The 27114-nt window shown below is 43.2% G+C and overlaps 3 protein-coding genes across 8 annotated transcripts in view; 1 reads left to right on the plus strand and 2 right to left on the minus strand.

Moving 5' to 3' along the window:
• Positions 1-7025, plus strand: part of mapk8a (mitogen-activated protein kinase 8a) — a 13155-nt gene extending 6130 nt beyond the window's left edge. Inside the window, exons 1-12 of one of the 4 annotated variants that reach the window (XM_061087491.1) lie at positions 17-103; positions 686-852; positions 1114-1243; positions 1675-1733; positions 1876-2014; positions 3121-3286; positions 3950-4021; positions 4969-5151; positions 5256-5380; positions 5506-5569; positions 6500-6577; positions 6850-7025. In XM_061087491.1, the coding sequence (XP_060943474.1) occupies positions 17-103; positions 686-852; positions 1114-1243; positions 1675-1733; positions 1876-2014; positions 3121-3286; positions 3950-4021; positions 4969-5151; positions 5256-5380; positions 5506-5569; positions 6500-6577; positions 6850-7025 (1446 nt within the window). Of the gene's footprint in view, positions 1-16; positions 104-685; positions 853-1113; positions 1244-1674; positions 1734-1875; positions 2015-3120; positions 3287-3500; positions 3573-3949; positions 4022-4968; positions 5152-5255; positions 5409-5505; positions 5570-6499; positions 6578-6849 lie in introns of those variants that run through there. The other 3 variants (XM_061087492.1, XM_061087494.1, XM_061087493.1) reach the window with 3 other exon arrangements.
• Positions 7026-8161: 1136 nt separating this feature from the next.
• Positions 8162-17879, minus strand: arhgap22 (Rho GTPase activating protein 22). Of its 3 annotated transcripts, XM_061087490.1 has the most exons (11): positions 17846-17879; positions 14733-14929; positions 13922-14009; positions 12190-12318; positions 11847-12057; positions 11627-11759; positions 11464-11537; positions 10609-10730; positions 9924-10515; positions 9522-9827; positions 8162-9428 (listed from the first exon to the last, which is right to left on the minus strand). In XM_061087490.1, the coding sequence occupies exons 1-11, from the start codon at positions 17877-17879 to the stop codon at positions 9209-9211; spliced, it is 2106 nt and encodes a 701-aa protein (XP_060943473.1). In that variant the 3' UTR covers positions 8162-9208. The 3 variants fall into 3 exon arrangements, with proteins under 3 accessions (XP_060943473.1, XP_060943471.1, XP_060943472.1); XM_061087488.1 differs by having other exon boundaries at positions 9522-10515; XM_061087489.1 differs by lacking the exon at positions 12190-12318 and having other exon boundaries at positions 9522-10515.
• A 3380-nt stretch (positions 17880-21259) lies between these two features.
• Positions 21260-26882, minus strand: si:ch211-223a10.1 (palmitoyltransferase ZDHHC17). Its single transcript, XM_061087778.1, has 11 exons — positions 26867-26882; positions 26418-26660; positions 25371-25506; positions 25160-25270; positions 24937-25069; positions 23697-23875; positions 23441-23514; positions 23132-23294; positions 22919-23033; positions 22632-22817; positions 21260-22161 (listed from the first exon to the last, which is right to left on the minus strand). The coding sequence occupies exons 1-11, from the start codon at positions 26880-26882 to the stop codon at positions 21673-21675; spliced, it is 1845 nt and encodes a 614-aa protein (XP_060943761.1). The 3' UTR covers positions 21260-21672.
• Positions 26883-27114: the final 232 nt, after the last annotated feature.

Below are 27114 nucleotides of genomic sequence, written 5' to 3' on the forward strand. Positions count from 1 at the left end.
CAATTACACCCCTCATATGGCCTGTGTGTCTGGAGAGTTGGAGAATGGGGAGGGTGGTTACGTCGCTTACATAAGAACGGAAGAAAATGAAAAGGAAGTCGGCGTCAGTTTTCTCCTTTTTCTTTAGATTTTCTGCTGGTTTTGTTTGAATGCAAAATGAAGCTTGTGCGTCATCGTGTATCAAAAAAATTAGCATCTCTGTGTTGTCTCCTATGTGGGGTTAACAGCCTCTTGGTGCAACTTGACCCAGTTAACATGTGCCTGTGGAAGACCTGCTTGTAGAACTGGGCTGGAGTCCTGCATGGGCGAGGGTCCAAACTCAAAGGAATTAACGCTGGGCTTGGTTTTCCAATGTGACAGTCACTCAGGGAATCATGTTTCATATGATGAAGTAGTGGACCTCCCTGTGGCCTGCTGCTCTGCCTCTGCCTTCCCTGCTGATGATATCAAATCTTCCATCCCGGTGTGTTTGCTGAGTCGCTGAGATAAGGAGCTGCAGTGCTCGCCTCAAGTGTGAAACTCAGCACTGCCTCTTCCCCTTCGCTCCTAATCTGCCTTCTTGCGAACAGGGTTTTTCATTAGACTTTCTAATTTTCGTGCAGCAACTCTTATGGTATCTGCCGTATAGTCCTGGCCCCTGCGAAATATTTGAACCGCTCCTGTGTGTGTGTCTTTGTGTTCACAGAGGACATTTTTGGATGCACAGAGAGCAGTAATTGAAGATTTCACCATGAACAAAAACAAGCGAGAGAGGGAGTTCTACAGCCTGGATGTGGGAGACTCGACGTTCACAGTACTGAAGCGATACCAGAATCTAAGACCCATCGGCTCAGGAGCGCAGGGGATTGTGTGGTGAGTGTTTCAGCCTCATTCATATTCAGTCAGCAGCTACTCGTAGAAATCTGTCATTTGAACGTTAAAGCGAAATAAGGAGCATTTTATATTATCCCATCTGAAGTTTTACAATACAAATCCATGTAAACTGTAATTTTCAAATTTTTTCATTATCTTTATTTGCTGAGATGTTTAGAATATTGAAGTGACATATCTCTGCTGCCCGTGTTCCTACATATGTGACCACATTCTTAACATTGTTCACACTTTGTCCTCCAGCTCTGCTTACGACCAAATGCTTGAACGAAATGTTGCCATCAAGAAGCTGAGTCGGCCGTTTCAAAATCAAACCCATGCCAAGAGGGCGTACAGAGAGCTAGTCCTAATGAAATGTGTCAATCACAAAAATGTAAGTATGCAAAGCTACTCGGTTACATCACCTCTTCACTTCATGGGCAATCTCGGAGGATGAATTAGCCTCTGGGGCGAGCGACCAATATTTTTAGGCTACTGGTGCCAGTGGATATCCATCTCAAGATGCTGTTTTCCATCTGTGAACCGTTTACATTCTGACTAGTTTCTTTTACCACACCAGGCGAGCGTTTCTCCACAACCAAAAAAAAAAGCAATACTTATATAAAACATATGAAATCTTGGCAAAACTGTCTTATTGCTGATAAATCTAAAAGTGGATAGCTAATGCATTTCTTTCAAAGCTGTTTATTGAAATAATGGACATAGTGCTTTAGATTCACAAAATGTTAATCTTATCTAGATGCATAAATATGTACAGTATGTTGTGATGCTTTAATGTAAATGCTTGTGACTTTGTGCCCACAGATCATTGGCCTATTAAATGTATTTACACCACAAAAATCATTACAAGACTTTCAAGATGTGTAAGTAGCTTGATGTTTAGATGTACTGCGTGTGTTATGTCTTTTTAAAGCATACGGTACATGTGTGTGTCGCTCATAAAACAACAGAATTAGTGACGTGTGCGTTCTCTACCACACATGTGTCCTGTTCCTGCTCGGCCAGGTACTTGGTGATGGAGCTGATGGACGCCAACCTGTGCCAGGTCATTCAGATGGAGCTGGACCACGAGAGGCTGTCTTATCTGCTCTATCAGACGCTGTGCGGTATCAAACACCTCCACGCCGCCGGCATCATTCACAGGGTAAGCATCGGTCGGCCTGGAATACGCAGACCTAACGCCAGGCCGGTGTCCCGAAGAAGAACTGTTAACTGTGATACCTGACACTGCAGTGTTAGGGTAAACGGTCAACTGGCTGACTATCAGAGGATGGATGTTGTCCTTTAATTACTAACAACACCATCTGAAATAATATTGGAAACATTTTGTGTTAAGGTCTCTCAAATAGGGCTGGTTAATGTATATTTTCAAATGAGAGTTAAATTGAACCTCATCATGAAGAGAGATGCTCATAACAAAAAACAAGTATTGAGCAAAGATCTGTTCATCTTCATGAAAACATTTTTCTTCGCAGCCTATAATGACAAAATTATTATTGTGAAAGGTCAACGCAATTTATCTGGAAATATACAACACAGGCGATCATGATGTTGTAATGTGGGCTCTTCTCTCAGTCCAGTGTTTCTGCTGCTCGTTGCTCAACTGTTTGGTTTCTCTATTCATTCTAAAGTCTCGACCTTATTATGCTATGATTTGGCACTTAAAATTGAACTGAGTTGAATATCTTTTATTTTTATTTATGTGTTTTTGTCATGGATTTTGTGAGGTGCAGTCTTTTCTGATAAATGCTATACAAATAAATAAATAAAATAAAGTATGTTTTTGTTTGTTTGTGTGCTGGATTATGTAAACACTACTCAATCCATTGCCATGACATTTTGTAGAGGATTGGGACATGACCCAAGAAAGGAAAAATTACATTTTGGTGCGGATCTGGATCAGGGAACATATCCAGGGTTTTTCTTAAATCTTTATATCTCTTTCTTTAACATTGTTAAGTTAGGGAGTTTTTCTAATATAATTTCATTGATTTCCCAGAGAATAACTCGGGTCTCTTGGATGAAAAATAATCAGGTATGGTTAGGGGACTGGTGTTTATGGGTGTTTGCAATTTGGTTCAAATCCAATTCCAGAATATTGATTTAGTGAATTTAAATGTGGTTTCATAAGGGGACTGTTGGGCCTTGGCGGAGTTATGTGCTCTATATTTTCACAATGTCAACGCTTCTCATTGATACATTTTTAACACATAATACTAAAATCCTATTTTGCTGTGTGTTCCTCTGTAGGACCTGAAGCCAAGTAACATTGTCGTCAAGTCAGATTGTACACTGAAGATCTTGGACTTTGGCCTGGCTCGGACGGCGGCCACCGGCCTCCTGATGACACCATACGTGGTGACACGTTACTACAGAGCACCTGAGGTTATCCTGGGCATGGGATATCAAGCCAATGGTTAGTTTTGACATCTTAAAATCATCTGCAGTTTCGCTACAAAACCTAAAATACAGAGAGCTGAATATTAATGTGTTAGCTGCTTCTGTACATCATGGTAGTTTGTTATGTGAAAACTAGTTGCTCACTAACTAGCCTCCTATCTGTAACTAACCTGTTGTCATGCATTCCTCTCACCTCTTTATTGGCTTATTACCATGTTCCACTTGGCTAGTGGACATATGGTCTGTGGGCTGCATACTGGCAGAAATGGTTCGCCATAAAATCCTCTTCCCAGGAAGGGACTGTATCCTTGGGTTTTTTCTAATTCTCCTCACACTGTTCATTTTAACAGGCTTTGCAAACTGTTTATGTTTTCCCTGGTTTGAATATTAATACATTGAGCCAGGCAATGGTGAATTGTTAATATAGTAAACTGTAACTCCTGCTGCTTATGCATCAGCTTTAATTTCTATCTGCTCAACACTGCATTGCTTCCTCTCATGTGTCTGGCTGTTGCTGCATGGAATCCATTTTTTATTTCCACTCATCATCACACCACTGCCATCCTGTTTGCTGTCTTCTCAGTTTGTGTTATTTTTCTGTTTTTTCTGATTTGTTTCCTTCTCCTCATGGTTTTGTTTGCATGTCCACCTCCCTGTCATCTCAATGTCCACCTCCCAGTGGACGTATGGTCAGTGGGCTGCATTGTGGCTGAAATGATCAGGGGAAGCGTGTTGTTCCCCGGCACTGATCGTATCCTTCACTGCGTCATCACTTCATTCTGTGTGAAGAGATCCAGCACCATCCTGGGAGTTTCCCTCCTGTCACTTTGCTGTCCATTATCAAGTTTTCCACCCCACAAATGTCACCTCCATCATTGCCCTTCTGCACCAACCTACTGTAAAGCAAAATCAGATAGTAAAGGGCAGTGTCAGTGAGAGAGGATGTGTGCAGTGAATGTGTAGCAGCGTGTTTGCGTCGCAGAATGTCTTGCTTTTCATTTTGGGCGCCCGAGCCACTGCATCTTCTGCAAAAATATCAGTGATAATAATCTTTCACCATGGTTTCAGTGTCTATATCAATATCTGTTGAATAATAATAATAATAATAATAATAATAAAAGTCACACACATAAATATTTGCCACAATTCCTGGGCCTGTTTTAAAGTAAAAGTACTCTGAAGCCAATCATTTGTTTTAAAGGTCCAGTCTATAAGATGTAGATTAAATGGATCTATTGGCAGAAATTGAATATAAAATAATCCTATTGATGTTTGCACTAGTGTGTGTCATCTAGATTGTACAGATTGTTGTTGTGTTTACCCTAGAATGGAATCTTTAGATTCAAATACTTAATGAAGGAGGCCGCCTTGTTTTTTACAGTAGCCCAAAAGTAGGTTCTCTGTCAAGTTTTGAAGGGGAGGGTGAGGTGAGGGGGATTCAGCTGCACAATGCAATACATAGGTTACTTTTATTTGATGAAATTTAGTAGTCTTACCATAAATCTCACATAGCAGCTACACAGTAGACATGTTCCCTTTGTGAACAACAGACACAAGTGAGACGCACCAGATCAGCTAAGCGGCCGTCATTGGAAAGGAGTGAGTGGATGCATTGCTATAGGTTTTGTGTGTGTATGTAAGTGAAGCTGTTGGTGTGTGTGTGTGCGTGTAGCTTGTTTCCTTAACATTTCCCTTCAGATATTGATCAGTGGAACAAGGTCATCGAGCAGCTCGGCACCCCAACTCAGGAATTCCTCATGAAGCTGAATCAGTCGGTAAGAACGTATGTAGAAAACAGGCCACGCTACGCTGGATACAGCTTTGAGAAACTCTTCCCAGACGTGCTCTTCCCTGCTGACTCTGATCACAACAAACTGAAAGGTAGTGTCCTTGTTATATAGCTTAAGAACACATTCATCAAAGCACATTTGTAGCGTAGGGATAAATAGGGCATTTTCTTATCTGATTGTTGTTTCATCCCTCAGCGAGCCAAGCCAGAGATCTCTTATCCAAGATGTTAGTGATTGATTCCTCCAAACGAATCACTGTAGACGAGGCCCTGCAGCACCCCTACATCAATGTTTGGTACGACCCAGCAGAAGTGGAAGCGGTAAGTGGATCAGTGATCGGACTGCCCCATCCTCAAAGAAGAGTTTAATTACTTCACTTCAGAGGAAAGTTTGCATCGCACCTGTCACATCGATGTGTCTTGTAAGCAGTTCTCTCTTTCTCTAGCCACCTCCGAAGATTCCGGAGAAAGCACTGGACGAGAGGGAGCACACCGTGGAGGAGTGGAAAGGTCAGACAGCACGGCTAAGATCCATTAACACCACACTCAACGCATCACTTTTCAGTGTCAGTTTATGTGGGGGGTTCTCAGGAGCCAGAGTGCCAGATAATTTGCACTCTGGCTCCTGAGGAGCACAGAAACTTACCACAGCGCCAGGACGTGTTGCCTTTGAGGATTCATTACCTCTGCCGAGACGGTGATGTTTTCATCTGCGTTTGTTTGTCTGTCGGTCTGTCAGTTAGCAGGATTACACAAAATCTACTTGACTGCCAAAGGAGATTCATTTTCGTTAGGTTGGTTGGTCTAATAGTGGTGGTCTAATATTACTATACAGTAATATATATATACAAATATATAAAGTTTGTAATTCAAATTGGATTACGCTGATATAGGAATGGTTATCTGGTCAGATTCTATGTTTATCAGTGATGACAAGAATATTTTCCATTTGTTAAAGCACAAAAATAAATCATGGGTAAAGAAATCCAGCATCACGACCAGTGAATGTGTGGAAAGGCAGTCAGATGTTGACAGACTTTGTTTCCCAAGGAGCTCTGTATCTCCACTGAAGCTGCCAGAGGGTGACACATGACATCCCCCCCTTATTAATTAATGTTTTCTATTGTGGGAGTGATGAACCTGATTCTGTGCAGCAGAGTGCTGGGATTTAAACGTGTGAGTAAATATCACTTTCAGTTGAGCACCATGATGAGCTCATCCTACACCCTGCCAGGTGATAATGACCCCTCACTCATTTTTAAAAGGGTCGCACTAGCACAGCCTGTCCGAATTAGAAACATGATGCTGTTTGGACTGTACAGTATGCAATACAGCGACTGTACAGAAAGAGTACGTCACATACGGTGCATACACACTATCACTTCCTTCTGCCCCCCCCTCCCTGTCCCACGTAACCTTCTTCTTTTCTTTCTTTTGCAGATCTAATTTATAAGGAAGTGAGTGATTGGGATGAGTGGGCAAAAAATGGAGTGATAAGAGGCCAGCCACCTCCTTTAGGTGAGTAATCATTACAACTGTGGGCGATGAGAAGAGGCGGAGAGGATGAATTACAGTGAATCAATCCTAATTTTATTTGTGAGAGTCACATGAGAGGTTATTTACCAGAAGCAGACACACTCATATGCCTTAGTTTAACTTGTAAAAGTCTGTATGCAGAGTTCACAGTTTCACATACTGTTACCACATGCATGCCTGACTCTTCACATAATGGCTGAATCCGGCATATTTCAATAAAACTTATGCGTCGACGTGTGTTTTTCGCAGCACAGGTGCAGCAGTGATCGACAGCCCCCCCCAGCCCACGTCCTCCTCTTCCTCGGCCAACGACGTCTCGTCCATGTCCACGGAGCCCACTGACCCGTGCAGCGACCCCACCTTGACCTCTGAAACAGACAGCAGCTTGGAAAGCCATACCTCTCTGGGTGCGCTGGCCTGCTGCAGATAACAGTCACATACTACACACACAAAAACACACACAGACACACACACACACACATAAACCTGTTTTCTCATCAGTGTGTGTGATGGGAAAATAGTTTTGGCCAATGAAACTTCTCATGTTAGTTTTTAGAGCTGCGCTTTTAATGTACAGTTTCTTTTTATTTCCCCCTCCCTCTACACTGCTGTAAATGACTGTGGTTTGAAACTGTATCATTATTACTGTATTTTTGCTGCAAAGAATCAAGAGTATGTTTTGATGTGAATCTGTGGTGTGTGTGTTATGAAAGAGAGGGATTTCCTTTTTTTTAGCTGCTGCTGTTGAGCACTGCAATATTACGTTGGGTATATTTTTGAATCGTTCATTTGACATTTTTTAAATAATTTTTTGGGACATTTGAATGAATTCTTTCTTCAGAGGTAGACTAGAGCACATTTTTCTTCTCTAATGCAAATAGATGCTTTTATTTTGACACAGCTCCTCATCTTTCTTGTAGAAAGCATCCTACGTTAACTTATTTCTTATTAGTATTCTATCACATCTGATTGTGTGTGTGTATCAGGACAAGCAGTCAAATGGTCTGTTGCCCTGACTCTGCATTTCTTTTTTACGATAGCATTCTGCAAACTGACTGTATTGTAACTTATTTATTGACTCAAGTGGGATTCGTAGGTTATGGTCTGTTGTATGAGGAAGAACAGGGTGAATGTAAAGTCAATAGAAATGTGGAATTGTAAAGAGCCAATGATTGCTGTTAGCGCTGTACCAACTTCATACAGGCCTCTCCACTGGTTGTATGAGTGAGGTGTATTTGGGCAACTGTCCCATTAGCCACTTTGCCCTTTTGGCAGGTTTTCTCAGACATTATTTACAGCCGTTGGATATTCAAGATATTTTGTTTTTTAAGTGCCCTTAACTCAGTTCAGTGATTTTTCAGTCGTCTCCGAGGAAGATGCTCCTCTCCTCTGCGGTGCGTCTTTTCTGAGTTCTACCTCTCACGTGCACACACACACACTAAAACACACATTTTTTGAAGATACAGTATGTTTTTCATGTAACACATCATTCACAAAGAAATGTGAAAAAAATGACTTTCTCTTCTGCATTTGTGTTATTTATTTATTTCAAGCTAGGAGGCATCTATTGTTTGTAATGTACATTTCATTCAGAAGTACTATTTATATGCATTTTGTTTTCATTTTTTCTTTGTTTTCTGTGCAATATTTATTCATAGATTAGGATACTTGGTAAAATGATCTGTACATTTTAATGTAGATTTAATGTTTGTATTTTTTCCGAGAGTCGGGAAACAGGTATTTGCTACCCGCCATGGTGATAACCTTTGGATGTACTTGATGGCTCAGAATTTGCCCTTTTCATTGTTGGGCACTTCAGGCAGTTACCCCTAGCATTCAGCTCCCAGAATGCTCTTTGGGGCATTGTGACGCATGTCCTGACCCTTTCTGGACCACATTTCAAATGACTGTTGTGACATCCTCTTCCTGTGTTTTATTTTTTTCCTCTCTCCCCTCCATCTTCTCAAAAATAGAGAAATTAGACTAGACGACGCATGAGTTTTCTCCTAGCAAATCTGGTTCTAGTGCAGGTACATAGAGGAAAGAAAGAAAAGCCGTTGAGCACTATGGGGATGATGCTGCAGTCTTCTGATGACTTGGCCAAACACTGATGGCTGTTGTGGTGTGATATGGCCGGATGTGTGGATTTTAGCCTTTGGATCTGAAATTGCCTCACTAACAGACCAATTATATACATTCAAAATGGAAACTGTCGACAGTACGTACAACTCCAGCAAATAAACGAGTTGAATTTTAATGTCTCACGTTGTTCTTCCTTTGAGTTTCAAGAGTCCTTAAAGTGTTTACAGAAAAACTACATTATATCCAGTATCTCCTAGAGGAATTTAATCAATAAATAATCAGCTACATGAACAATGGAGTATAATGGGTAGGACATTTTTGGAGTGGTAAAATCCGGAAGAGCTCTCGTTTGGCACCGGCATTGTTCAGTGTAAGCACAAGACCGCCATACTAAAGAGGATATGATGGCAAGTAGCACTAGAGGTATTTGGTCTTCAAAGCTTTGGAACTGGCTGGTCTTCCCAGTTATTTAAGCTCTTCCTCCTCCCTCCTCCTCCTCTGATGGACCAGGTGATAGCAGCTTGGTCAGATCTAGTTGGTCTGTGTTGCTCCTGTCGTCAGATCTCCCAGGGTTTTGAAGAAGCCCTCCATCTCTTGCTGGAGGAGGATGTTTCGGTTCTCCGCGTCTTTATTTGCTCGCTCTGAATTCCTGAGTCGGATCTCCAGCATTTGGAACTTCTTCTTCTCCTGGTCCAGCTCCTCCTCTAGGCGGTTTACCTGGGACTGGTACTTGGAGCAGGACTCCTCCAACCTCAAAAGACAAGCGAAAGAAGAGGTTAAAATAAATAACACAGAATCCTTGCTTTAATTAATTTGACAGAAATGAGAAGTGACTCATTCTTACTTGCGAATGGAGGCTTCATAACTCGTTCTCTGGTTCTTCAGCTCCTCCTTGAGATGGGTCAGCACGTTGGTGAGACCTTCATCTTCTCCTGCGGGATCGTCCTCAGCACCACTCGCACTGTGATCTGAAGTATTTGTACTGTCCCTCACCTCTGTGGGTCTCTCTTGACCCTGCGCTACATTGACTGCCCTATCGCTTACCTCTGTATCGGCCAGCGAGATCTCAAAGGGCGACCAAATCGGGGATTCAGCAGGCAGGCTCAGACTGGACGGGGCTACGTTGTCATAGGCGGATAGTCTGTGGGATTGGTGGAGGGCTCTGTGAGCGAGGGGCGATCGAGTGGATTCGTCATCTGAGTCTCTCTGCGAGTCCTTAGTTGAGAGAGTGCTCTCTTTAAGGGAGAGGGTTGAATCCTTCAGCCTCTCACCGGATGACGTGGTGCGGCGGTGAGCTCGGAAGGACGACAGGCCATTCATCAGCCAGTTGCTCCCACCAGGTGCTGACACATCCCCTGCCGACCCCCCTATTTTCCCCCTTGGCCCCCCAGATGCTGCACTGCCCTTGAAGGAGCTCCTCCAGGACGGCAGCGCTTTGGACTGTTTACTGGGACTAACGGCGACCTCACCCCCACTTTTCACTTCAGTTTTGAAATCTGCTTTTTCATCAACTCTCTCCTCTGGCCCACTTTTGCTCTTCCCTTCATCCTGACCATCCTCAACTTTCTCTATCGCCGTAATGGGGCTTGGGGATTCCAGCTTTCTCTCTGAAGATGGGGTGGAAGATTGAGGTTTCTCCTTGGGTGTTGTGGCGCCTGTGCCTGAGGAGGGTGGGGGTTCAGTGTCTTCCTGTGACATCCATTCCACCGTGCACCGTTGGGCAAGACTCTGAGGTTGCTGTGGGTGGACCTCGATTTCTGTTTCCGGCTCCTCGTGTTGGTAAAGTCGGGAGTGTTCACTGATCAGCACAGTCATCAGATGCTGCACCTGGGTACTTCCTGTTTATAATGACAAACATGCATATTGATTGGAAATAAGGTTTTTGCAACAAATTTGGTTGCAGATTGACACATATTAACATGAGCACCAACCCTCCATCATTGTTACTGGATCCTCCACCCTGGGCCGAAGGATATTGGGTCCAAACACAGTGGCCAGGTTCTGAACACTCATCTTGTTCTCGTTGGAGTGAGACTGAACCTCATCCAGGAACCTGAGCAGACAGTGACCAGCGTGTGAGCATAACATGCATTTTCACATTAAATCTCATTATCTTAAAAAGAAAATGTTTATTAAATGTCTCTCTCATAAAAAAAAAACCCTCATGGCCCACATTGGCTTAAACGTAGCTTAATATGGTCTCTCCTAGTCTCCCCATCCTTACAGCTCGCCTGCAGTTGAGGAGGCTTGTCCAGCCACTCAGCCCCACCCACACTTTGACATGATTGGTTTCTTAGAACTGTGACATCACAAACCCTGGCTGCCTGAATTGGTCTTTTTCAGACTGGCATTTGTTCACTGCAGTGTTAAGGTGGACGTACTCTCAATACTCATTTCACAGAGAAAAAATATTTCAAAACTAGATTTTCACCAGAGGAAGACTTTACATCCCCTCTTGTTTTTAGTAATTGATAGAAATTAATAAAATGTGAGAGTGAATCATAGCTGTGGATGGTGTGTGGGCTCAGCTCTCAGTCTATATAGATGTGTAGGAGGAGACATGCAGTTACGCACAGTCAGAGTAAATCAATGTGATGTCGCATCGCCTGGTGAGTAGGATGTGGGCATAACAAATGTAGTTTCCCTTGTATGACAGGCGGACAAATCCTTAATCATCACACAGTGAATGGGAAACAGCAGCAACAATGAAACCCATTAAGAGTCACATTAGTGGGAGTAACAAACTAATGATGCATTCAGGAGACAACAGGACAGTGTTTACGTACCTGCAGATGTATTTAAGGAGGTTGTAGTTGACCTGAGGAAGAGATTTCACCTGTTTGCCGAGCTCTATGATTCCCTACAACAACAAAAACCTGTTAGCTATCAAGGGGTCAAGGTTTTAAATATATATCTTCAATGTGTTTTGTTTGTGTGTTTGCTTATTACCAGTTCTTTATCCTTGGTAAGTAGCTGAGCACAAGAAAGAAACTGTGTGTATTTGGAGAATGGGATAATAGGCTCAGGCAGCTCCCGTATGAACAGCTTTAGCAGCGATGCCACTGTGTGGACATCTGTGGTACTGTCAGAGACATGAGTGCACATCATGAGTACTGCTTATAGATTTGTATGCTGCAACAACACAAAGAACCCCTTCCTTCTGCCTCACCTGTCAAACACCGGCTTCTCGCCACGATCACACGCGTCCTGCAGCTCTCGGACATGATTGGTCTGTCCAGGGGACCTGAAAAGGCCCTCCTCCTCAAGCCCGTGTTCACGTATGAAACACGCACACTGTTCCACCAGCACAGGGACCTCTCGCTGGGGGCCACACTGGGCCTCACATAACATTGTCTCCTCCAGGTGCTGCCCAAAGACTCCTGTAACCAAACAATACAGAAAATGATCAATAGTTCAGAGTGTTTCCTTGCGTGTGTCAAAGAGGTTTAACTCCGCTCTTTGAGGCGTTCATTATGATAAACATGGCTGTATGTAATGTTTGGGAACCACACCTCCTCCAAGCGGCGCCCATATGCCTCTCCGTATGGCTCGGACCCATTCCTCCATGTCACTCTGAGAGTTGGCCATCAGCAGGAATGATTCATGGCTTATACCTGATCGATCCTTTTCTCCAGCCCCACCTGAGAACACAATCGTAATTCATTACGTCCTGGCTCAACAGGATGAAATGACATAGTGCTTTCAAATATGTGGGACAGAACAAACACCACTTTGGACAGTTACTTTGCTGATCACATAAACCGCATCACCTTATCAGCTCAAGCTCCCCTGCAATGTACAAAGACTCGGCTCTGCCTCTCCATCCATACACAGCGTGATGCCTCCCGCTTTGACATTTGAGTTTGACATTTGAGTTTATTTTAGTTGAGCTTTGATTGCACTATGTGGACTCGACGCCCCTTATCTGACGTTGTACTTTCTTGCTTCTGCAGAGGTGCAGGCTCTTTTAAAATTCTAAAAGCATGTTTGCCATGCATAAAACATTTTCACGTCTCTACCGGGGAAAACCTCTCGAAACCAAGAGTTGTTTTTTGTCAGTGGATTTTGTAAGGGTTCCATGTGCCTTGCTAGATATCAGCACCTGCATTCACTACTAAGCACTGCACTGTGGTGTACATTGTGTTTTGTGCAAGAGAAATGACCTAGAAAGAGGAGTGGTCCCTGTGGACTCGAGTAACTGCAGCATCCCGTTCAGGATTCTCTTTCCCTGTGTCCAGGTCCTTTTCCTCAGTTCCCCCACCACATCCAAACACGCTGTTATGAGCAGAAATGTAGAATTGAATGAAATCATTGTTGACCCCTTGCGGTGTTGGCACTATGGCTGTGACCTCTCATCCTTTCTGCTGCTCTGTATTGTTCTGCCTGTTTCGAGCATGTGTTACAGCCGGTGAATCATTTGCTGTGAAAAAATATTATATGACCTTGCTGATTGCTCCTGCGCATGTGTGTGTGTGTGCACATACAAATACAACGCATGGACAGATTTTCACCATACTTGCCAGTAATTTTACTCTGGAGGGGATCGCTCCAGATTATTCAATTTCTGAGAAACTCTTCCCAAGTTACCTTGCAAATTATAAGCTCCACAGACAATCCAATGCTTAAATTGATAAGATATTATCTTCTTATAAATGATATTATACGATGTCATGAACAAATAATGAAAAACTATGATATTATGGAGACACAATTAAGATTCTGAAATGCCATATTACAATATAAGAAGGTAGCATTGCCTTCTGTATAAACATAAAGTGCAGCTGTGCATCGCCCCTCCATCAACTTCTGTTTTTCCTTAATTACAACAATGTGTAAAAGGAAACAAAGAGCTGTATGTAAAGTGTGATCACAGTTTCACACAACACACATATGCTTTCTGTACTTAACTGCAAACTTGGCATATTTTGCTGTTGTGGTACATGCTCTGATTTGATCGCTGTCTGAACGCCAAAGTCGTCTGCCTGCCAGGTTTAGCTACTTGTGTCATTCTGAGCCTCAGAGTCCAGCTGTGATCTTGATGTCTTTTTTCTGCGAAACATACTGATGTCTTGATATTATTATTATGAGTGGCAAATAATATGAGATGTGCTTTCTTCTAAAAAGCAAAAAACGAGCCCAGTGTTTCGCAGTTGTTACTAAGTAGCTTGTTGAGCATCCTTTGAACAAGACTTACTTGTTGAATTTCTTACACATGCAGCACCAGTTGTCATCGCGCCAACTCACCTGGAACAATTTCAAAAAGGTGGCGACCAGGCTCATCCTGATTGGCCGGCAGCTCATTGACCTGGCTGCCTTGAAGAGGGATACAACCCTGTGGAAGAAGAGGAGTGGAAGGCTTGAGATTGACCGACAGCCAGGCGCAAGGAAAACACCCATGTCAACAACATTCAAGGGCCAAGTCAATTAGAGGTTCTGGACTTGGACGTGAAGTGCATGTGGAACATTATAGAGTTTATAAGCACTATGGGCTCTGGGAATCAGTCCAAGGGAGCGAGGTAATGGTGATGGACGAAGGGATGACTCAGGGAAACAGCTCTTCATCTCTTTATCCCACTGTCGCTTCCTGATGCGCTTGCATTTCTGATCAAGCATAGAGCGGGTCAAAGATCATATACTAAGTACAACAAAACCACGGGGCAGCTAGTTACCACATTATCTGTGTGTGTGTCAGGACAGCAACACACTCGCTTGGCTTTAATGGACATTGTGGGGGATGGATGATTTCGTAGGAAAGATGATTAGATATTTATCCAGCTAATTTGACACTAGCAATATAAAGATAGAGTGGGTGGCTAAAAACCACAGTCCCATATTTCAGTGCGTTATTCAACTTGAGGGCTACAAAATGTATTTTGTCAGCCTGATTTAAAGGAAACAATAAGCTATTTTCAGAGTCAGAGAACACACATTGGATCGACTGGGCCTGCGGGAAAAATACTAATATAGATGAATTCATGGAGGTGGAATATGTATCATGCTTCAAACCAGAATTCAGTGACACTGTCTTGTATTGGTGTTGTTTTGTGAGCGTCACCTGTGCCTTGGTTTCATCCTGGTCCTTGTAGAAATACAGAGCCTCAGTCCTAAGGACGAACCAACGCAGCTGCCAGTTCTTCATGATACTGCGCTGCCTCTTCAGCCAGCCCACCTTCAGGGCTTTCTCCTGGTCCAGAGGCGAGCAGGGCCTGGACACCCGGGACAGCTCTCCGAGCACCATGCTCTTGGAGCGCGCTGCATGTAGATGCATAGAAAGATAAAGTGAGCAAAGGAGCACTTTCAAGAGCATCAGAGCGGGAGGGCGACAGAGAGGAAAATGGAAATAGAGAGTTACATTTTGAGACAGAGGAAAACAAGTCGTTTCTCCTTTGATTGTTTTGCTATGATTCTGAATTTTCACCCAAAGATGATCCATAATCATGATTCATTGAAGCCTCCCAAGGGGGCAGATAAGCTCGGAGGCCTGACCACGCATCCGGATTTCCCATTAAGTCAATTTACCAAGACATAGCCTCCATTTTGTAGTAATGACAAAGACACTCTACTTTAAGATGACTCCCATCCATCTATCTCAGTGATTTTTATTAAATGTTTAAGTCTTAATAAGTGTATTTATTATTCCCATTTTCACACAGAGGACTTCTGCTTTGAATCAGGTTGCGCTTTAACTCGTTCAAGCTGATTACAGGCATGGATTAAATATTAGCATTTTCATGCCAAAGGTCTGGAGCAGAAACAGCAACAGTAGAGTATATCCCTGGGGAGTCAGGGCGAGAGAGAAAGAGGGCAATAGATAAACAGAAAGCAGAGCGAGAAATCAATGGTGCCTTTTCTCCTGTTAATTGCATCTGGCTTTCTGCTGAGGACAGCAGGGAAGGTATCTGTAAAGGCCCAGGACTGAAATCTCTCTCTCTCTGTTTCTCTCTCCCTCTGACTTATCAGCTCTCTGTCTGCTGGTTTTTATTTCTCCCCTCTCTGGATGCCCTTCATTTGCAGAGTCACGATTGTCGGTAAGGGAAGAGGACTGGAGAGCATGTGAGGCAGTCATTAACAAAACTGTATATGCTGACTGCAGTAGCAGACGGAGCAGGATCTAAAAATACAGCCGATGTGACCACGATGTGCACTTCTTTAAAAATAAGAAGCAAGACACTTTAGAGAGGAACTGTTTTTTCTATATGCTTTCTGTCTTATGTTGGTGTACAAGAATCAAATGACTGCATTTTACAGGAAGTATTAGTTATATTACATTCAGATTTTCTGAAATTAAATTAGAAATACTGCAATTGAACAAGTAAGATATTATTGCTATGTACTTTTAAGAAATGCCCTTAAAGTATGTAAAATGAAAGCTTCAATAATGCAGATAAATGAAAAAAATGGCAATCATTCCGAAGATTTTATATATCTTCATCATATTGGCCAATTTATATACCACTCATTTGTAATTACGTACAGTAACTCAGTAAAAATATGTATTTGCATTCTAGCACGAAAGTATCACAGGTAAATGTACTTATCTTGAATGAAAATGGCCCCAGGCTCTGTGTGATTATATTATTATATTATTATGCATTAATCCCCCTTAGTGTCATTTTTTTGATTGTGTCTGGAATGAATATGCTATGGTACATCCCGCTACCACTAGTAATAACCTATGGATTAAACCACAACTAAATTTGATAGCATTTATAATTTACACGGTACAGCATCAACATTTCTTCACTTTGGATGTTGTCTTATGAATGTCCTCTTAAGGAAATGATACAATGGCATGCAAACCTCATGGTAAATTTGACCCTACAGTGTCTCAAAATGATCATATATTGTCCAATAAATCCATTATCGCCTCAAGGTTTTTCCAGTGACCACTTCCTGTATCTAAGCTTCTAAGTGCAGACACAGCACTGTGATGGTGTCTGAATTTGCTCGCAAATAAAATGAGAAAGCAGAGGAGAGCAGGGCAGGATAATACCATTAGAGCAAATGAGAGATGGCAAGTGCACAAAACGTGGCCAGCAAACCGAAGTGGCCACTGCACTGTGTTCATTAAGGAGAAACAAACTCCTTCCCATCATCTTTTATAGTCTTATTTTCACGGCTGATGTAGAAAAAGGCAACGACAGCCAGTAAAGAAAAGAAGCCCGACTTCAACACGTACACACAATTACACACAAACACACACACACACAAACTGAAACCGATGCAAACTGATATTTTACTCTTTTGTGACCATTTCTATGCAAATGTATGAGATTAAGAAAACCTCACAGACTTCTATTTCTTGTTAGAGTGGCAATTTACTGAAACAGCAGTCATGTGTAAAACCAATTTCCTTGCGATAATTTAGGATTGACAAAACTCTCCCAGCAGCCACCTGAAGCACCGCCGGCCGCCTGTAGCAACCACCTGCTCTGGAGAACACAGCAGGTAACTATACTCTGCATCATCATCCTCATCATCTCAGGAGCTGTATAGGCGGGTTACAGCTTCTATATTCATCTTCACAGAGTCATGTGAGAGGCACATTTGGCGTCCTGACTTCTTGGGGTTTTACCCACGTTTGAGGAACTATGTCTGACAATCAACTGCTGGGATTTGCAGGAGTAGAGAGCCATGCGTTACCCTCGCCAGCCTGTCACCTGCTCAAATAACCTGCATCTGCAAACACAGAAGTTGTCAAGTGTGAACATGTCAGGGCATGTTACAGGGAGAATTATCCCTCCTGCAGCCATTTTTACTACAACCCACTGTATCTCCACCAGGAGGAAATCTTCTAGGACTGAGGATGGTATAACCAAGTCGTGAGGGATTACATCACCCTGTAGTAGTGCCGGTAAACTCTCAGTGAGCACAGCAGATGAAGCCTCAGTGCTTCAGATCATGCAAAAAAACAAACACTCAAATGGTTCATGGCAGTAGTCACTGGGATGCTGAATGACGTGATGTGGTGTTCACTAGTCTGGCATTGTTACACCTTTTGACGTCATCATCAATGAAAGCACCGGCAACCATACTGATGTAACTATTGTAGTACAAAGACAGCAGGTACAGCTCTGCAGAGACAGTGAGAGGGGAGCAAAGAAAGAGAGAAAAAGAGATGGAGCGTAGAGGAGGGATGGGAAAGAGAGGAGGAGGGAGTGCGCTTACCCCGGCGTGCCTGTTTTATCTTGGGGCTGAGCATGGTTACCGTTGCTGTGCTGCTCCCTCTCACAGAGACATGACTGCATCCCTCTGTTCACACACACACTCTTCCTCCTCAGCCACACACACTCTGCCCCTCACGCTGCTGCCTCGCCCTGTTACTCCTCATCCCCTCTGAGCATCTCTCTCCCCTGGCTCACTGTCTTGCACTTGGGCTCCATCTGGTTTCACACACACACACACACACACACACACACACACACACACACACACACACACACACACACACACACACACACACACACACACACACACACACACACACACACACTCACACTCACACTCACACACAGACATTTACAAGCACTTAACCACTCACTCTCCTCTGCCTCCTATCCTTCCTCTCAACTCACTCCTCCCCTCTGTCTGACTGGTCCGGCTTGCTGTTGTTCTCCCATACCGAGAGCCCTGCCCATTCTCTCTCTCCCTCTTCCTCCCTATTTCCTCTGCTGTCTCGCTCTCTCTTTCTCTCTCCCTCTCTCTCTCTCTGCCTTCCACTGCACACTTTTGGTATCAATTTCTCAACCTCTATAAATACATCTGGCTGTGTGCCCTCTGACTTGTCATTCATTCATTTGCATTTGCCCCTCCATTGCCCGAGAGACTTCATAATTCCCACCAGCTGTTTGTCTCTGGAGATATTTGATTATGGCCTGTACCTGAGTTGCAACCTCAGATCAATAGCTTTGATTAAACCGACAGCCTTGTCACTATGAAATACACAATGTAGCGCAAGGACATGTCATTGTATTGTCTGCACCTAATTGCAGGATTTATGTGGCAGAGCTGGTGACTGACTTGATCAGGACTCAATTAGGTTAAGATTTATAGTCTGACCACACAAGGGTGTGATGTTCTCATTCATATTCTGTCTGGCAGCGATGCAATAAAGCAGATAAAAGATGTTTAAGAGGCTGCATGAGATTCAAATGCAGTGATGCTGCTTTAGAGGGACGAGCTGTGTGAGGCTTCTCATATGTAAAAAATAACCTACTCAGCTCACACATAATCTATCAAAGACAGATGGTTAATGCTTCCCACTGCCTTTAGAGGCTTTGTAAGGGAGCAGCAGTGCTTTGGCAACACAACGTTTGCCATTTGATTCTTTAAATCCTCATAAAACAGCTCAGACATTGACAGAGACAGAAGATCTCACACAGAGATGTGATGAAGAAATTGTGCAGAGCCTCAATTGAATAAAAGAAGAGGCAGTTATCAAAATATATGTGTTTTGCAGCTTCACATGAGACCTCAGATAAACTGTACAAGCAAGAAAATACATAATTGTGTGTGGAAAACTAACTAAAAAACACAGTATTACCTGCCAGATCTTTTGGTACGTGACTGGCCCGAGGGGACCTTGATGGTATCATGGTGAGTACAACTCCACACTGCACAAGGGATCCTTCTCCACAGGTTCCATTTCTACAACCACAGGGACACACTGGGTTTAAAAAATGCCAGTACTGGAATTTCAGTTATCCAAGAAACAAACACAATGACATTCACACACCCAAAGAGAGGGGACCACTATACTTGCCATCAACGCACCAGTGACGTGCGCCTGAGGAATGCTGATGTGACCAGATTCTGATAGAAGAGGCAGGAAATCAAGACAGTCATGCAGGCATTACTTGCTGTGTAATGGGACCAGACCAGACGACTGTGAGCCTCGAAGCCAGACTCTCTCTTTGTGTGCTGCTCCACAAAGCAACACAGGCAGTTCCCAGCAGCTGTCGTGATCGGTGCAGCTTAACAGAGAAATGAAACACAGCTGTACACGATGCTCTCCTGCTGTCCACCTCATCTGAATATTCAGTCAGTCTGTAGCGCAGGAAGTGAACGGCCGACATGGAGAAGTGAAAACTGCTGATGCAGTTTTAGACAACATTATGAGTTTCTCTTTTAAATGCTATTACTGTAGACTGTCTCTGCTAAAATGCAATGCTGGAGCTGTGAGTGATTTGCTTATGTAAATGCTTATTTCAGATTCAAAGCTAGGGAAAGGTCCCTAGCTTTGAATCTGGAAAAAGTATTTTCAGATGTTTCTCGGCAGCTGCCCAATGAGATAAAAGAGAATATTTATTTATTCTAATAAAAGGCAGATTTCAGTGATTTTGTTTGATTGCACATCTTTTTCCTACAGCATAAATCATGGAACAACTGAGCTATCATCTTGCAAACCAGATGAAGCTGTGTCACCACAGATAAATGACATCAAGCAAAACGACAAGTGGCTTCCAGTTAAACACAGGAACACTGATCCGGGTAACCGAGCGCTGCAGTGGAGGAAGCACTCACAGGCTTACATGCATTCGACTAAACCTCCTCCATATGCATAACACGCAGTACAGTGGACATTAAATTGTATCACATGATGTGGGCCACTCACACAGTCCAGACACGCCAGCCTCTGGGGGGGTGGTGGGGAACATCATCTATAATCTAGAAATATGGTCCTGAGGGACACATAGGAAATGAGTGTGTGTAATTGAAGGCATGAAAAGAGCATGTCCCATTAGTGCGAGCAGAGGAAGTGTCATGGTACAAATGACTGGGAGCAGGTCAGCGAGGTACAATGACATTATGCTAAGAACAAAGTCTCGCAGTGCACTTGCTGTTAAACATTATTACCGGCTGATCTCAGACCTCACTCTTGGGTTTTAGGTAATTGAAAACTTTGATCTATAAGTATATTTATATATCTGCAGTTTTTGTGTCAATGTGCTGACTCTCATAAGTGGTCATGATAATGGGTTTTATAATTTTGTAAAATTTTTACAAAATTTACAATATGATTTTGTACTTTTCCAAATTGGTTCTAAATGTATTTAAATCTAAATCAACCAAATTATGTTTGTATAGCTCATATTCACAAATCCCAATTTGCCCCATATGGCTTAACAAAGTGTGACATTCTTTGCCCTTAACTCACAACAAGAGTGAGAAAATTCCATCCAAATGAATCCCTTTTAACAGGAAAGGATAGGTCACAAGTAGGACATCCCTCTTACAGGACGGACAGAAGTGCAATAAGGTAAATGAGCACGTCAGGTCATATTTACAACATTCATGAGAAAAGAGAGTGTCTAAAATGTAGGGGCTTATAAATTATTACTTGATTGTTGTTGTTCCGGGTTTGTACCCTCATGGTTGAAAGCACTTATTGTCGGTCGCTTTGGATAAAAGCGTCAGCTAAATGAAATGTAATGTAATTAAAGTATCTATCAAAAAGAAGCAGTAACAACATTGCTAATGAGTCGGGTCAGTAATGATAGTGTATGTGGGCGGTCAAGTTGTATATCTTATGCTTCAGTTTTTATTGACATTTCTTATTGAAAAACAAAAAACAAACACACTGTTAAAAAATGAGTGGCATGGAATAGAAAATCACAGTTGGGAATGTGAGCATTCATGTTATCAGAGGCGTTTCCTGCTAAAACACAGTTTTTGGAAATATCCAGTACTTCACACAGAGCAACGCTAAGCAACAAGTTAAATAAATAATCAGTGAGGTCCCTAAAAACTATTTGACAAAACTATTAGTGGTAGTTATCCTGCTAACCACCCTACTCACATACAGATATATGATAATTTAAAATAGAATAAAACAATATGACTACATTTTACATTAAAGTACAACGTGTTGTATGGCATTAGAGAGATACTCATGTTATCACAAAGTCAAGAGCACGTCGAAGACTCTACTCTGACAATATATATTTATTAGTGAGGGATGAGGAAAAAGCTGCAGATGAGACGATACCACAGTTTTAAATGTCTATGGATGTTTTATCCTCTCTCATTTGTCCACTGCCCACCCGCCTCCGACCCTCAATCAGAAACGACAGCACGATAACCCAGCGTTGTCTGGGTGACCTCAGCCGGGCCGCGCTCTCGCACTGTCGAAAGTAGGTGGTCGTACCCGTGGCGATGGCATCGAACTGCTCCGTCAGCAGCCAGGCCTCCCAGAAAAGCGTCAGTAAATTCATAACTATCATGACCACCACCCAGAACTCCTCCCCTAACAGTGCGAGCCACAGCGACAGACTGTGGAAGCCTGGGGGCACCTTGTAGTACAGGTAACTTATCGCCGAGGCAACAAAGAACAAGTGGGCCATCACCATAGAGAGGATGAAGAAGAGGAAGAGGCGGTGGTTGCCTTGGCCGATGCACCGGTTGAGGAAAAGGCAGTGGTGGTCATAGTCTTTGATGCACACCTCACACAGCTTGCAGTGTTTAGTGTGGTCGGGTATAAACAGCTGCGAGGAAAACAAACATGGACAGAAACAAAGTTGTTAGAACAAATCCAAATTTTTGTAATATTTATTCTAGCTAGAAAATGTGCATCTTTAACTTTACTGTTGATCCATTTCGTGAATTGTATAATACTATAAACACCAATTTCAAGGTTACCCCACTTGAAACTACTATTTATAAACTATAGACTCAGACTGCCAATCAGTCAAACATCTCTTAATTTCCCTTTAGGTAAATTAACCACAATATTTTATCATTGTTTTTGTAACCTACATTACATAGCTACTTTGACATCTGAAATTTGAGCAGCCATTTATTAAGGGTAAGATTGTGTGTTGGCCAGAACATCATCATCATCATTTTTAGATCTAGACAGACATACAAATATCAAGATGGCTAGATTATCAGATACATATTTAGATATGGTTGTTTTCAAAGGTATCAGTGCTCTTTAGACCAGTTGGAGTCTTACCTCACAGTACGGACAGAACATGAGAGGGCTCTGGTTGCTCTCCACCAGGTCGGCTATACAGGAGAATCGAGGGTCTGCATCGGCCCTGTCCAGTGTCCCAGGGTCCTGGGTCAGAACCTTAACGAATAAGCAGAGGACCAGGGCAAAGTGCATAATGGACATCTGGACCAGAGCACTGTTTGGCCACTCACATGCAACATGTTAAGGATTTAGCCTTGTCATTTTTATAGACACAAATCATAGATTATGATGCACATGTCATAGAGGACAAAAAAAAGTAGAATTACATAAAAGTATGCATAATAGTAAAAATGGATATTGGGCGTTATTTTTCCAAAGAAGCAGAGCAGAGTATGGGATAAGCCAGCGAGGAGGGTTCCTAGGTAGACCGGGTTGGGTAACCTGGAACGAGGAGAGATGTTGTCTTAACAAAGCGTTCTCACAAACACCAAAGTACTTTGATTTATTCGTAATAACACATTTCAGAATGTCTGTCAAACCTTTGGTAAGTGGTCATGCGGTGAAATTGTGTGAAGATGCTTCTGGCCAGCCAGGGGAAGAGCAAGCTGCAGATTAGACCCCCATAGCCTCCCATAATGGTTGCTATCAGCAGGATGACAGCTCCACTCAGAGATGGAAATAACAGAGTCCAGTAATATAAAACTGTGGAGAAAAGACACATGACACAAATGTGACAGCAGGTAAACACACGATACAAACACACTTTTCATTTGTGAGTTCCACTGTTATCATCTCCATTGTTGTTATCATCCTCCTCCTTGTTTTTGTTGCAACGGAGTAATATTTACCAATAGACTCGGTGGGCTTGTGGTGTAGTGGCTCATTCATCTGCAGACGCAGTAGTTTGGAGAGTTGCTGATGTCTGGAGAAAAAGAAACAGTGTAGCCTTGTATTAATCAGCATCCGGATCCCAAGAGAAACAGGTCATCTTGAAATGCAAACATACTGTATATTTTCAAGGTACTGGGTGTTACAGTCACGTGCAGCGTCCTGCGAGTTAATGATGTTTTTTTAAAGAGATATTTCTACGAAGAGCAGATTCACCTGAATGTTCTCCCCTGTTTGCACAGATCCAGTGGTGTGAGGCCGCAATGGTTCCTCAGATGGAGCATCCTGCAGCCTGTTCTCTGCAGCAGCATCCAGCACACCTCCACTCCCCCCCTCTCTGCTGCAACGTGAAGCGCTGTCGCTCCCTGCTGGTCAGACGCTTCCACAGCACATCTCTGGCACACAAAACACAGGGATGAAGTGCATGACTGCTGAAAGATCAGTCACATCTGCACCAGGTGCTGCTTTAAAAGGTATAACACCTTAACTGATCTTTGTCCCATTTCCAAGAACCGGAGCTATAATTATCTCTGAGGCAGCTTTGGAGCCCCAATTACATTTATTAAATGGAAGAAACCAGCTTCTTTTCTGATAACATTTTAAACATGAAATATATAAAATATAATTCAACTGTAACACAAACCACAATAGTGAAAACTGACTTGGATCAGGCTGCTTTTTTTGTAAATTTTATACACTGACATTTAAACCAATTTCCATTTCTTTTAGGCTACACTGAGAATTAGTGGGCACGAAGAACAAAAGAAACATGAAAAGAAATACAGTCCTCATATCCCTTCTGCTTACCAAGGTAAAGTGCAAGCGAACAACGGTTTCTTACACAGTCAACACACAAGTAACAGCAACATACTAAAGAAACAGGGTTTCTGGTACATTTAACCCTAAAGTCTCCACTAACTTAATCCCGTCAGGGAATTTTAGAGTAAAGACATCTTTTAACATTGTGTATAATGGAGTTTATGCTCAACATGTGTTGTGCTTCACATGGGGTTGACTTGAGATGCCTCAGTGCCTTCTAGTTTACAATGTTATACGTTATGTGTTGGGAGTTACCATCCTGTCCCTGGTGTTCAGATAAGATTGGCCTTTGGAGAGAGGCTCCCCTCTCGAGAAGTTTATGAACAATGAGAAAACCTTTTCAGCTTTTACTGTAGCTATTTTGTGTTCAGTGTAATGTAGAAGTTGTAAGATGGTATATGCTGACAGTGGCTGCACACAGTTACACGAGTGGTCAATTGGAGAGTCTTAACATTAAGAACCAAATTAAAAAGCTGTAACAACTAGAGAAAAGTCATATGCATATTAACTCTCAGCTAGTGTAGTTGCATGTTTTCATTTGATTCTAACTCAAGACCAGCACCATAATACCCCTTGTCTTACACTGTTAGTCAGCTACAGTGTGTGAGTGCATTAGAGAGTGAACACCACATCATACCTGGTCTTTGAGCAAATAGCGGACGACCTCCGTGTTGCCTGTGGATGCAGCCAGGTGCAGGGGCGTCACCTGGTACATGTCTGTGTCTGAGAACCGAAACATTCCCGTCTCCCACAAATAGTGCACTGAAATACTGGGAGAGATAACCGTTAGTGTGCATACTATATTTGGATGTGTGTGACTGTGTGTGCACACAAAGACAAGAAAACACATCAAGACTCACATGCTGCCCCCAGTGACTGCGTGATGCAGGGCCGTCTTTCCCTGTACATCTATGATGCGTAAATCAGCCCCATACTGCATCATTTGGTGTATGATAAAGATGTTACCTTGCCTGGTAAGTGTGAAAAGCACAAGCTGTTATTACACAGGATCGAGGTCAAAACGACTTCATCACCTCATGAATCCAGGAACATAATAGGCCTACTTCTTACCTGCAGGCAAAATGAAAGGCTGTCTGTCCAGCATCACATGTCATGTTGGGGTCAGCTCCGTTACTGAGGAACAGGTCGACCATGATGCGGTTACCATGGAGGGCGGCGTAGTGGAGCGGGGTGAAACCACCCCAGCCTGGACACAGATCAACACATACACACGTCACAGGCAGGTTCAGAGATGCTGATCTGGGGCCACTGGGACCAACAACACCGGCCTGACCCAGATGCACAGTGAGTTTGCGTGTGGATGGTTAAAACCCTTTGGAGTTGGGGTTAGGGCTCCCTGCTCTGGCAACAGTGTGACTTATTTGTGCGATGTTGTCACAGGATCTGTCCTCGTAGATCTGTGTGACCATCTCATGGAGGAGCTGCCGCAGGGTCAGGTTTCCTCTTAGCCATCGGACAAGATCACATCAGGAGACACTGAAGCATGGTGAAATGCTCCCTTTGAAATAAAATAATGTAAATGGATTTGTATTTATATAGCACTTTTCTAGTCTGATGATGACCACTCAAAGCGCTTTACAGTACAGTTTCACATTCACCCATTCACACACACATTCATATAGTGCATCTTGCAGCACTTTGTTATTCTATGGGGGGCCATTCAGGGTTCAGCATCTTGCCCAAGGACACTTCGATGCAGATGGTTTAGACTGGGGATCGAACCGCCGGCCTTTAGGTTGGAGGATGACCACTCTACCCCTCAGCCACAGCCGCCCAATGTAATATCCGGTTGAGTCTAGTGCTATAATATTTGCACAATTAATTAGTTATAGTGTGCAGGTTTCTACATATGAGTATTACAGACCTATGACATAGGTTTTCTGGGTTTATTTTCTTAAAGAACTGCATTTATCAGCGGTTTTCTGGTTTTAAAATCAATACCAGTGACAGATGCAGGCGATGCATTTTTTGACAGCAGCACAGGGGGAGGGGGGGGGAGTGCTGGCCTGTAGTTTCACACATTCATGCTACAGATACAAGAGCAGCATGCACAAGACGAACACGTGACCTTTTAATCCCGATTTTATTCTGCTTTACCTCGATGCCTGAGGACCGAGCGATCGTTTTGAACGAAGAGCACGCACTGCTCCACATCCCCCTTCTGGATGCAGTCGAACACGTCTGCATCGCTGAAGGGGCTGACGGGCATCGGCTGCATCGTGATGCCTCGGAACGGAAGGCGACCGGCTGCGGAATCCTCTGAGCTGCAGACTGAAGCGGAACCGAAGCGGGAAACACAACTCAGCTCCTCGCAGGGAACAACAAGGACGACGGCATCATCTTAATATCAAGTGAGCAGCGAAGTAACGGGATCCTGCATTGTGATAATAAACTGATTGCGGCTGACCACGCCCTGGGAAGCTCATTGGGCCAGAGGAGGGACGCGTGACCCGTGACGTCAGCGCGTAAAGAAACGTCCCTTCAGAAGCTCCCTTAAAAAACCTGAAAAACGTCAATTAGCTGTGTCACACTGTAAAGAGACGTACCGACCAAACAAACCATTATTAATTCACTATTTATACAAAGAGACATGAGCGGTGTTAACTCATGAATGTGTAGAATGAGTGTGTTGTTCGCATCTGAAGGAAAGTGCGTCATGTTTTGTGATTGTCCTCGTCCGGACCCTCGTCTGCAGGTTTGACGCAGAGGTGATGAGTACGCGTGTTAGCCACACATGCTAACGCCTGCTAACATCTGCTAACACCTGCTGTAAGTGTGAGTGTAAACAAAGTCA

Source organism: Limanda limanda, chromosome 15 (genome assembly GCF_963576545.1).
Source record: "Limanda limanda chromosome 15, fLimLim1.1, whole genome shotgun sequence".
NCBI classification, from domain to species: Eukaryota; Metazoa; Chordata; class Actinopteri; order Pleuronectiformes; family Pleuronectidae; genus Limanda; species Limanda limanda.